At 42.1% G+C, this 12548-nt stretch overlaps 1 protein-coding gene across 5 annotated transcripts in view; it reads right to left on the reverse strand.

The window, feature by feature from the left end:
* Positions 1–7663, reverse strand: part of SPHKAP (SPHK1 interactor, AKAP domain containing) — a 191832-nt gene extending 184169 nt beyond the window's left edge. For 2 of the 5 annotated variants that reach the window (XM_070773344.1, XM_070773336.1), the window contains exon 1: positions 7514–7662. Coding sequence is in view for 3 of the 5 variants with exons in the window: in XM_070773334.1 (XP_070629435.1) it covers positions 6981–7012 (32 nt within the window). In the remaining 2 variants the exon portion in view is untranslated. Of the gene's footprint in view, positions 1–6980 lie in introns of all 5 variants that reach the window. The other 3 variants (XM_070773348.1, XM_070773326.1, XM_070773334.1) reach the window with 2 other exon arrangements.
* Between the last annotated feature and the right edge of the window lie 4885 nt (positions 7664–12548).

The raw sequence follows: 12548 nt of genomic DNA on the forward strand, positions 1-12548 counted from the left end.
TTGTCGATGGTTTCCTTTGCTGTGCAGAAGCTATTTAATTCGATGTTACCTCGTTTAGTTTTGCTTTTGTTGCTTTAGTTGGTGGCTTTTAATACAGCCCTATCTAGAATCATAATGTGAATGATCTAAATTTAAGCATATCAATTAAAAGATTGTCAGATAAAATATAAAAGTAAGAGACAATACCCTGTCTATAAGAAACAATTTTAAATATGAAGAGATAGATTATAAGCAAAAAGATGGAAAATGGTAAGCCAAAAGAAGGCTGGAATAGCTATGCTAATGTCAGACAAAGTAGATTTCATGTCTGACTTATGTGGGCTATTCAACAACTAAGACAACAAAAGTAGGAAGTGGTAGAACCAGGATCTATAGTCTTTACAAAAAAGTAAGCTTTTATTCTGCCTTCTGTGAGCCTTTTGGAAGGATTTAAAAACAAACATTGATTCTCTGAGCTGGACTTTTTTTTGAATGGATTAGTGTTGCTTTGGTTCTTTTTTCAATGCCTTGATTTTGCCTGTATATTTCAAGAGGATGATCTTATTCATATCATGTCAAGTTGAGACATGATACACTAAAAGAAAGAAAGAAAGTGAAGTCACTCAGTCGTGTCCATCTCGTTTTGACCCCATGGACTGTAGCCTCCATTGCCATTTCCTTCTCCAGGGGATCTTCCCGACCCAGGGATTGAACCTGTGTCTCCCACATTGTAGGCAGACTTACCATCTGAGCCACCAGGGAAGCCACCAATAAAGGTCCTGTACAATAAAGGTCATGGCATTGTAGAAGGTTAGAAGTGAGAGGGATTCAGATCAGTATATGTAGAGTATGCATTACTATAAACAGGAGGAGGTAGAGAATCAACAAGTCAAACAATTAATTGCGCAGTTACAGCCATTAATTTCAGAACAGAACCAAGTACTACATGTCCCAATAGTCTCCTAATGTCAAACACACCATTTTTTCCCTCTTCCTACAATTCTTTTTAGTTGTAAGCTTTAATTAGAGTAAAACTCCATTCAAATAAATATTAGACAAATGGACCCTTTGTGAATGAGACATTCTCTAATAGTTCATTTACAAATTGATTATTTGGCAGCAGATACATATTTTTCAAAAGGAACCAAAAGGATGGAGATCAGGGGCCCCTAAAAGGGTCGGGGTGTGAAATGCAGGATAAATGGTGGGTTTCAAGACTTTTAAAAATAATGTTTCTGTGGGAAACTGCCTTTAGAGTTCCCATCTCTTCTCCAGATGTTTATTACCCTTCGGCCACATAGAATCTGAGTCCTGAGCACCAAGACTTACTAATTTACAGTTTTTTTTCTCCGTAAGAAGCAGCACCTCCTGAGCAGTGCGTCCCTGAGAATTGTAAATTAGGGGATATGGCCACATCAGCCCTGATCTTATAAAGAACATGCATTTCAGTCTAGAGAATAATCTCAAATTTTGATTAAGACAGAATCTGGTATTTGTCCCTGATTCCCAATTTATTAAGAGTGATGGATTCTTTTTTAAAGAGTTTCTGATAAATAAAAAACAGAAATGTAAAGGTACTCTTAAATTTCTCTGTTTGTTTTGAATTTGAATGGAAGACTTTCATTTACAGCATTGGGTTGTTGCTGCTGCTGCTGCTGCTAAGTCGCTTCAGTTGTGTCCGGCTCTGTGACCCCATAGACAGCAGCCCACCAGGCTCCTCCGTCCCTGGGATTCTCTAGGCAAGAACACTGGAGTGGGTTGCCATTTCCTTCTCCAATGCATGAGAGTGAAAAGTGAAAGTGAAGTCGCTCAGTCGTGTCTGACTCTTCACGACCCCATGGACTGCAGCCTACCAGGCTCCTCCATCCATGGGATTTTCCAGGCAAGAGTACTGAGTGGGGTTCCATTTAAAAAACAGCTTTTTTTCCCCCTCTAGTACTAACATTCTTGGAGACAAAATTTTGATTCTGATGGGCTTTGGTGAAATATTGCTAGGCTAAACTTAGGCTTGGGCAAACTAAACTGATGGGAAATTTAAATTAAAATATCTATTTTTTCAAACATCTTTCTTTAATGTTTTTGTCATTCAGAGTACCATGGGTTGGGGGAGGGATACACTAGTAGTCTGGGATTAACATACACATGCTGCTGCTGCTAAGTCCCTTCAGTCCTGTCCATCTCTGTGAGATCCCATGGAAGGCAGTCCACTATGCTCTGTCCCTGGGATTCTCCAGGCAAGAATATTGGAGTGGGCTGCCATTTCCTTCTCCAATGCGTGCATGCATGCTAAGTCACTTCAGTCGTGTCCGACTCCGTGAGACCCTATGGATAGCGGCCCACCAGGCTCCTCTGTCCACGGGATTCTCTAGGCAAGAATACAGGAGTGGGTTGCCATTTCCTTCTTCCTATACACATGCTAGTATACATAAATAGATAATCAACAAGGACTTACTATACAGCACAGGAACTCAACTCAATATTCTGTAATAACCTAAATGGGAAAAGTATCTGAAAAAGAATGGACATACATGCATGTATACCTGAATCACTTTGCTGTATACCTGAAGCTAACACAGTATTGTAAATCACCTATACTCCAATAAAAATAAATTATTACTGAAATAGAATCCAGTAAGCCAAACAGAACTAAAAGAACAAAATTAGTATAAATGCAAATAATTTAGAAAATAAAAGAAGGCTTCTTCCTTAAATTTGAAGTTCAAGCTTAGACATGGTCAAGGTGACAAATTATTTCTGTTTGCAAAAATGGTATTTTCAGCATTTGTTGGCTTTAAACAACGATTTGGCTTTTAGGCTGCCCCCACGTGTTCTAATGACATCAGAGTTTGTCCAAACTGTGCACCGGGATCTCTTCTCCTCTACCCCCATTTAAAATAATGTGTGAATTTTCAATCAATACAAAAAAGGAAACTGAACTTCAAGTCAGAAGAACTTGTAGATGATCCAGCTTTCTTATATACTATTGTACAAATATTTAAATCTAATTATTTTCTTCATTTAATTTCTTTTTACTTCAATTTTTTTTCAACAAATTCATGGAGGCAATTATATTTGTTATAATTAACTCACATGGATGTGATGATCAAATAATTTAATATATGGGAGTTCTCAGTCACTCAGTTGTGTCCAACTCTGTGATCCCACAGACTGTAACCCACCAGGCTCCTCTGTCCATAGAATTCCCCAGGCAAGAATACTGGAGTGGCTTGCCATTTCCTCCTCCAGGGGAATATATGAGATAACACAATAAAATACCAACTTGACCATTCACACACTTCCCTGGTAGCACAGCTGGTAAAGAATCTGCCTGCAATGCAGGAGACCCTGGTTCTATCCCTGGGTCTGGAAGATCCCATGGAGAAGGAATGGGCTACGCACTCCAGTATTCTTGGGCTTCCCTGGTGGCTCAGATAGTAAAGAATTCACCTGCAATGCGGGAGACCTGGGTTCAATTCCTGGGTTGAGAAGATCCCCTTCCCCTGGGCTAGGAAGATACCCTGGAGAAGGGACCAGCTACCCACTCCAGTACTCTTGCCTGGAGAATTCCATGGACAGAGGATACTGGCAGGCTATACAATCCATGGGGTAGCAAAGAGTCAGACTGAGTGACTTCCACTTTCAACCCTACCATCCACACAATCAGTTCAGCTCTGTTCAGTCACTCAGTCGTGTCTGACTCTTTGCAACCCCATGGACCGCAGCATGCCAGGCCTCCCTGTCCATCACCAACTCCTGGAGTTTACTCAGACTCACGTCCATTGAGTCGGTGATGCCATCCAACCATCTCATCCTCTGTCATCCCCTTCTCCTCCTACCCCCAATCCCATCTTCAATCTTTCCCAGCATCAGGGTCTTTTCAAATGAGTTAGTTCTTCTCATCAGGTGGCCAAAGTATTACCAATCAATATAAGTCAGATCAACTTTCCTTCTGTGAGAGGTGACTACTGCATTGTAGTATAACATGCTACAGCAATACAATGCATTTTGTCACTCTGGGATTCTATTCTGTTTTCATAAATTCTAGTTATGTGGCCTTGGCAAATCAAATAAGCCTTTTGTAAAAGATATGATGAAAGAATCTCTACCTAAACTTTTAGAGCTAAAAAAAAAAAACAAAAATTTTTTTTTGTTTGTTTTTTAGATTTTGTGTGTTTGTTTTTTCCTTGAACTGGATTACTAATCAGAAAACACTTAGGTTCTGGGTCTACTATATAACTAACATGGAAACATTTCATGTTTCCATAGCTTAGTTTCCTTCTTTGAGACACCTTCCAGCTTTAATAAAGAGTGGTTTTAAGAAAACTGTAATATAATCCACATAACCTATTGCACATTTAAAGATTAAAATATTCAAAGTAAAAACTAGCTGGAGCTTTCACAGAGGTAAGGTAATATAGTGTAATAACTCAAAAAAACATAAACAATTCCTTTCAAAAAAACCATCTTTCAAAATTTCTACAGTGTATGAATCAAATAAGATCAATCTCTACAGAATATTGTTTGATAAAAATTTCATCAATTATATCTTTGATTCATTAAACATTTTAAAATCTAAAGGCCCACACAAAACATATATTCTTTAATTAACTTGATATATTAAAAAATCTTTTTGTTTTATCCATCCAATTGTTGGAGCATCAAATTGCTTTTATAATTCCTAAGAGAATCAATGATTTATAATCACTAACTTAATTTTATTAAATACTGAAAACATACCAGATTTAGACAACACAAATCTTGATTTATAACAATTTGATTTTTCCTCTTTATTTCCATTTTCTTGAAAAGTTTGTAGAGTATCCAATCATCAATTATTTAAATTTCAAAGTTTTGTGGAGAAATGGTACAATGAATATAATTTCTACACACTGTTTTTAAATTCTAGTTTATTTTTTGCATATCACTATGACTTCCAATTAAATATTGCAGAAAGAAATTGTATTTCTTGTAGTAAGTGAAATAAGGGTTAAACGTAACTATTTTTATATTAATAAGGATGCTCATAAAATAGCTGAATTATCACACTGATTTGTGGAAATATGTTGTATCTTGGCGAATAAGCAGTAATATTCAAAAGGTTTAATACCTGAAGCTGGTGTTAATTCTATATTAACATTTTTACAGGCTACTACAAGATACAGAGTAATTTCATGGCAGTTTATTTGCTCTTCAAAAGGTCATTTTACAATCGTGCAGAAGAAATAATTTTAAGGAGTTATTGGTATAAAGTATTTCTAATATTTTAGAAAATGTCTCAGATGTTTAATAGATATATAGTTCTGATTCAAGCACCACTGTTTTGATCAGCAAAACTGGATTTAGAGCAAGCAATCTCCTATCAAAAATGTCTCTATTTTATTGGAATGTTGCAATCACACAGCTCACTATTTCCATTCTAAAGACCTTAGGTAGTAGACCAGATGGTGTAGAACGTGAATACCCAGTTTGTTCGATTTTAAAATGCTTCACATTTTGACCCAAACTAAGTGACAATATATACTTTTAAGCTTTAAAAAGTCTTCCTGCGGTTCTTATTGTCCTTTTCGTGCATTAGGATAGAAAGGAATGACTTAGTGGTACTTTGACTGTGTTTGACTCCACAGATATTGGAGCAGCTTCAGGCTAGGCTTAGAAGCCTTTGTAAGAGCCCTTTGCTAATCCCCAGGGAAGGGATGTTAGCGAGGAAATGCCTGTGGAGTTGGAAAAGCTCTATTTCCTTACGGAATACTAATATTAACACTTCAAGTCTCTAGATGGCAGCCTTCAACACGTTTGAAAAGCGGTGTCCATCCACCCCGACTCCAGTCCCACCCGCGTCGCGGCTATTCGGCAACATAGTATCAGCTCCGTGTCTGCTTTAGCCAGTGCATGGTGGATTTAGGTGCTCTCCAAGAATTCGAGTTCCAAATACCTATTCCAGAGCCTGACACTCGGCTGCAAGCTGCCTAGATGTTTGCTTGGGGAAAATGAGGAAGTAAGGGATGACAAAATAGTCCACACGAAGCCCCTTCTGCCTCGGAAAGGTGGGGCTGTGCGGGCGGCAGAGAGACACCTGCATCCTCGAGCAGCAGCATCCTCTCCTCCAAGGGGATGGACGCTCCGCGCGGAGCACAAAGAGCGCAAAAGCCCACCTGCCGGCTGACGGAACCCCACCAGCGCCACGGCCTCAATTCACCCCTAGGGTTTACGCGGGTAGAAATACTAAAATCTGTTTCCTAAATGCGCAAAGGACTGAGTCTGAACCGAGCGCGGAGCACCGGCAAAGCGAGGAGACAGGACGGAACGCACACCAGGGAAAACGTGTTGTTCCCCACCTGGGCAGCGCCTAAGGTGGCCTCCCCCCCACCTTCTGGCGTGCGCATCCCAGGGCTGGGGTAGTCAGGGAACGCTCGAGGCCAGAGATGCTAAGGAGCCTGGCAATAGGTGTGGGGGCAACTGAGGCGGGTGGGACTGGGGCGGACAGAGGTCCTTTTTGGTACAGGTCTCCGGCGGGCGCAGTCTAGGCCGGTCGGGAGTTAGAGGCAATCGCGCCCACCTCGACCTCCCCACCAGCCACCGCAGACACTCGCCTAGGGGGTCCGGAGGGACGGGATGTAGGGGTGCTGTACCCCAGTCCTATTCCCTTCCTGTTTTCATCCCTACCTTGGAACCGCTCTCCCCTCAAGGCGCAAAACCTCTCCGGGCCGGGTCCGCAGAAAGTCCGGCTCCTGGCTTCCCGGGGCCCCCGCCCTAGAGGCGGACACGAGCTCTCCCCCACCCCGTGCGGCTCCGGCGCGCAGGCTCACCCAGCAGCGCTCCCCGCGGGCTAGTTGACAGGGACCACGAAGCTCCTCGCACCCCCGCAGCCGGACTTCCTGTAAGTTCCGAGTCCTCGGTGTCCTGGGGAGCCCCGCGCCCCCACGGCAAGTTCGCGAGCGACTCGGAGCTGAGAACCGAGTTTGACGCGCGTCAGCTTGGGCAGAGGGGAAAGCGGGTCTTACCTTGGTGCGGAGAGCAGGGAGCTGCCATCCATTGTCTGGGGGCGCGTCGAGAGAGGCAAGACGGAAAGTGCGCGCGAGGGATGGGAAGTCTGCGGTGCTAGGACCCGGTTCCCAGAGCGCCGAGACGGACGCGCGGCGCGCGGGCTGAGACCACCGCGGCGCGGGGCGGTCGGAGCCGCGCTCCTCCCTGGCAGGGAAGCGTTGAACCCCGCGGCCGTCAAATAGTCTCCTCCCAGTCGTCCCCTCTGAGCTTGCAAGTGCGCTTGGCCAAAGCTCCAAGCGGTCTACCCAGCTTCTGCCCTCCTCCAAGGCAGCTCGTGTCTCGGTAGCCAGAGGCGCCTAATGAGCTTTCCCTGCCTCTGCTGGCGCCCAGCTGAGGTGACTCCAACAGAATTTCTCTCTCCCCGCCTCACAATCCCGTCCCCTCGTCTCTCCCTGAGGTAAAGCCGTCTGAGCCCTGAAGTTGTTCATCCACTTTGCCACATTCAGGCTCAACTCCTGGCCATGTCCCCCATCCCCCGCTGGTCGCTCACCATTCCTTTGAACTGTCTCCCTGAATTTTAGTTCTGTTTGTCTTCTACCAAGTCATGGTTCATCACTCAGAGCAATGCTCTTTGATCTGCCAGCTGCTTTTGCCTTTACCTGGGCTAGATTTGATTCTCAGAATTCTGCATAGAACTCATTTGGCTTAATTGTGACTCACTCATACCTCATCTGTTAGAAGCCTGTGTGCGCAGAGATTTCAGAAACTATGACAGTGGTCATCCGTCAGAGGCCAGCAACCAGACCCTGGATGGAAGGGCTGTCACACACACACACACACACACACACACACACACACACACACACAAATCTGTAAATGCCTGCTTCAGTGTCTTGAGCAAAAAAATGACGCTTAAGAAGGAAGACATTGATGATTGCAAATGACTGTTAAGATGAAGGTACTCTTGATTCTGCTTTAGTTTCATTAAATTAAAACAAATAATAATAAAGCTATGGGACTTACTGGCTTCCCAGGTGGCGCTAGTGGTAAAGAACCCGCCTACCAATGCAAGATACATAAGACACGCGGGTTCCATTTTTGGGTAGGGAAGATTCCTTGGAGAAGGAGATGACAACCCACTCCAGTATTCCTGCCTGGAGAATCCCATGGACAGAGAAGCCTGGGGGCTACAGTCCACGGGGGCTCACAAAGAGTCAGACACGACTGAGCGACTTAGCACATAGGACAAAGGGGAAGATGGAGGCCGTGCCCTTGCCCCTCCTCCTCCTGGTAGCCACAGATTAAAGCTCCGGAGATTGTAAAACAAGCATAAGAAGACCAAAAGTTGGACAGAAGAAGGCTGACAAACTAGAGACCTTGAAACTCAAGGAATGGCATGATCTTGAGTTCCTGTTTTTTTTCCCCCCCCTTTATCTCTTATGTTTCAAACTTGAAACTGAAGCAGCTGAACAAAACCAGAACTGTCCATGAGTGCAGACAAAAAAAAAAAAAAAAAAACCAAAGCCGCCTCTTTTTAGCCAAAGGACCAAGAAGGGGACAGCCCAGCAGACAGAAAATTGTCTGGCAGAACATCAAATTAAAAAAATCCTGTGGTCCCTCTCAACCATGCCATCAAAGGCCAAGTGTGGCCCCTAGATTTGTTCTACTGTTTCTAGGTTCTTAGGAGGCATCCCAAACCCCCAGCCCAGGTTGGCTCAGTGAAAGCTGAATAGGGAGCCAGGACTTTCACCTCGGGAAGGATGTATCAACTCCTACTCCCTGCCTTTGTGTCCCTGAAGCCTATACGTTGCTGCCACATAGCAGCAATGTGTCCCCCTCCCACTCGGCACTGGGGAATGTAAGAGGAGCCATGGTGGAGAGTCAGGGCTTCCCCCACTGCCTGGAAGTAATGAAGCCACAGGCGAATTGATACCTGGGCACTCACACCACTCCACACACACCACAATGGAGGTTTAGTGGAGCATCCTGAAGTCCCGGTCTGTGCCCAGTAGCAAGGGGGACACCCTTCCTCTCAGGTGTTGAAGGAAGTTATGAGGACACCCTGAATTCTATCCCCTGACGTACTTCCCTCACCTCCCCCCAGGCAGTAATGAGGCTGTACTTCCCCACTTGCCCCCAGGTCCTGCAGGAGCACTGTTGAGAGATGCCCATTATAAAAAGAAATGAGATTCAGTCTCCCAGATAATATCCTAAATGTACAGGCTTAATAGAAAATTACTCATCTTGCCAAGAACAAGAAGATTTCAAACAATGGTTTTGAAAAATCAATAAATTAAGATAACGAAGAGGTCTCAAATTATCTGACAAAGACTTTAAAGTAGCCATAATAAAAATGCTTCAATAAGTGATTACAAACACACTTGAAAAAAATTGGAGAAATAGAAAAAGGAGAGAGGTGCGGGAAGGAGGAAAGAAGGGCAAGAAGGAAGAATAAAAGAAGAAATGAAGTCTTACAGGTAAATAGAACACATACATAAAGAAAAATGGAAACGTTTAGAACTGGAAAATATAGTAATCAAAATATAGCACAATGATTTTAACAACATAATAAAGTGAAAAGAAGAGAAAATCAAGAAACTGGAATATAGAGCAATGTAAATTATCCAATCTGAACAAAAGAGAGAAAATGTTCTAAGAAAAGAAAGGAAAAAAACAGAGTACCAAGAACATGTGAAGAAAAAGAGTTGAAAAAATATCCCCAAATTTGGCAGAAGACTTCAAAGTACAAGTTCAATAAGTGGAGCAAAATCCCAATGTAATAAACATAAATAAATCTACATAAAGACATATCATAGTCAAACATCTAAAACTTAAAGACAAGGGCAAAATATTGAAAGCAATTGTGGAGAAACATCACCTTATCTATAAGGGTTGTTGCTGTTGTTCAGTCACTAAGTTGTGTCTGACTCTTTGCAACCCAAACTGTAGTCTGCCAGGCTCCTCTGTCCATGGGATTTTTCCAGGCAAGAATACTGGAGTGGGTAGCTGGTCCCTTCTCCAGGGAATCTTCCTGGACCAGGAATCAAACCCGTATCTCTTGCATTGTCTTACCAGAGACACCTGGGAAGCTCACCCATAAGGAAAAACGGTACAAATCAATAGCAAATTTCTTGTCAGAAACCATGGAGGCAAGAAGTAAGTGCAACAACATTTTAAAACTGCTGAGGAAAATAACTATCAACACAAAATCCTGTGTCCAGTAAAAATATTCTTCAGAAATGAAGGTGAAATCAAGACATTCTTAGACGAGGGAAGACTAAGAAAATTGGTCATCAGTGCTGGTGGTGGTGGTTTAGTCACTAAGTCATGTCCAACTCTTGCAATCCCATGGACGGTAGCCCGCCAGGCTCCTCTGTCTATAGGATTTTCCAGGCAAGAATACTGGAGTGAGTTGCCATTTCCTTCTCCAGGGGATCTTCCCAACCCAAGGATTGAACCCGGGTCTCCTGCCCTGGGGGCAGATTCTTTACCGACTGAGCTACCAGGGAAGCCCAAAGAAGTTCTCCAAATAGAAAAGAAACTATAAGGAAGGAATCTTGAAATATTAGGAAAAAAATCCAATACACAGTAAGCAGTAGTATGATAAAAAACAATAGGTTTCCTTTCTCCTCTTGGGTTTGCTAAATCATGTTTAACAATAAAGCAAAAATTATAACATTGAATGATGCATATGCAGGGAAACATTTAAGACAATGGTATTGTAAAGGGGAGAAAATAAAGGGACACAAGAGTCATAAGTTTTCTACACTTTGTTCAAACTGGTAGGTCGCCATTCTGTTTTCCACCAGATCTTCCTGACCCAGGGGTTGAACCTGGGTCTCTTGCATTGTAGGCAGATTCATTACCATCTGAGTCACCAGGGAAGCCAAAATTAATACCAAAGAAGACTTTAATAAGTGATGTGTATTTAATGCAATATGTAAAGAAATGACTAAGAAAAAGCCATACAAATAAATATGCTCAAAATACTATGGGTAAATAAAACTGAAATAAATAAGTAACTGACAGGCAGAGAGAAAGAGATTAGAAACAAAAAGAGAAAACAAATTTTAAAAAATACAAAAGAATAGTTTTAAGCTCTAATATATCAAACATTGGGCTTCCCAGGTGGTGCTAGTGGTAAAGAACATGCCTGCCAATGCAGGAGACCCAGGTTTGATCCCTGGGTCAGGGAGATCCCCTGAAGGAGGGCACAGCTAGTGTTCTTGCCTGGAGAATTCCATGGACAGAGGAGCTGGTGGGCTGCAGTTGATGGGGTAGCAAAGAGTCTGACATGACTAATGCGACTTAGGGTGCACGCATGCACATATCAATGATTACATGAAATTTCAATGATCTAAATACCAATTAAAAGACAAAAATTGGCAGAATGGATTTAAAACATTCAAGTTATGCTGTATATAAGAAATTAATTTCAAATATAGCTATATAAGAAAGTTGGAAAAAGGTGTATTGTGCTAATATTATTCAAAAGCATGAGTGGCTGTATTAATATCAGATACAATAGATCTCAGAGCAAAGAAAATTACTAGAGACAGAGGGGGAGATTACTCAGTGATAAAGAAGTCTTTCTAAACTATACAGCTACATGTAAAAGAATGAAATTAGAACACTACCTAATACCATACACAAAGATAAACTCAAAATGGATTAAAGACCTAAATGTAAGACCAGAAACTATAAAACTCTTAGAGGAAAATATAGGCAGAACACTCAGTGACATAAATCAAAGCAAGATCCTCTATGACCCACCTCCTAGAGTAACGGAAATAAAAACAAAAGTAAACAAGTGGGACCTGATTAAACTTAAAAGCTTTTGCACAGCGAAGGAAACTATAAGCAAGGTGAAAAGACAGCCCTCAGAATGGGAGAAAACAATAGCAAGTGAAAGAACTGACAAAGGATTAATTTCCAAAATATACAAGCAGCTCATACAACTCAATACCAGGAAAACAAATAACCCAATCAAAAGGTGGGGGAAAGACCTAAACAGACATTCTCCAAAGAAGACATACAAATGGCTAACAAACACATGAAAAGATGCTCAATATCGCTCATTATTAGAGAAATGCAAATCAAAACTACAATGAGATGGTAGTACATTCCTCACACCGGTCAGAATGGCCATCATCAAAAAGTCTACAAACAAATGCTGGAGAGAGTGTGAAGAAAAGGGAATGCTCTTGCACTGTTGGTGGGAATGTAAATTGATACAGCCACTATGGAAGATGGTATGGAGATTCCTTAAAGAACTAGGAATAAAACCAGCATATGACCCAGCAATCCCACTCCTAGGCATATACCCTGAGGAAACCAGGGTTGAAAACGATAGATGTATCTCATTGCTCATTGCAGCACTATTTACAATAGCTAGAACATGGGCGCAACCTAGATGTCCATTGAGAGATGAATGGATAAAGAGATTGTGGTACCTATACACAATGGGATACTACTTAGCCATAAAAAGTAACACATTTGAGTCAGTTCTAATTAGGTGGATGAACCTAGAGCCTATTATATGAGTGAAGTGAGTCAAAAATAGATAAATATACTAATGCGTATAT

This window comes from Bos indicus, chromosome 2 (genome assembly GCF_029378745.1).
Source record: "Bos indicus isolate NIAB-ARS_2022 breed Sahiwal x Tharparkar chromosome 2, NIAB-ARS_B.indTharparkar_mat_pri_1.0, whole genome shotgun sequence".
In the NCBI taxonomy this organism is placed as follows: domain Eukaryota; kingdom Metazoa; phylum Chordata; class Mammalia; order Artiodactyla; family Bovidae; genus Bos; species Bos indicus.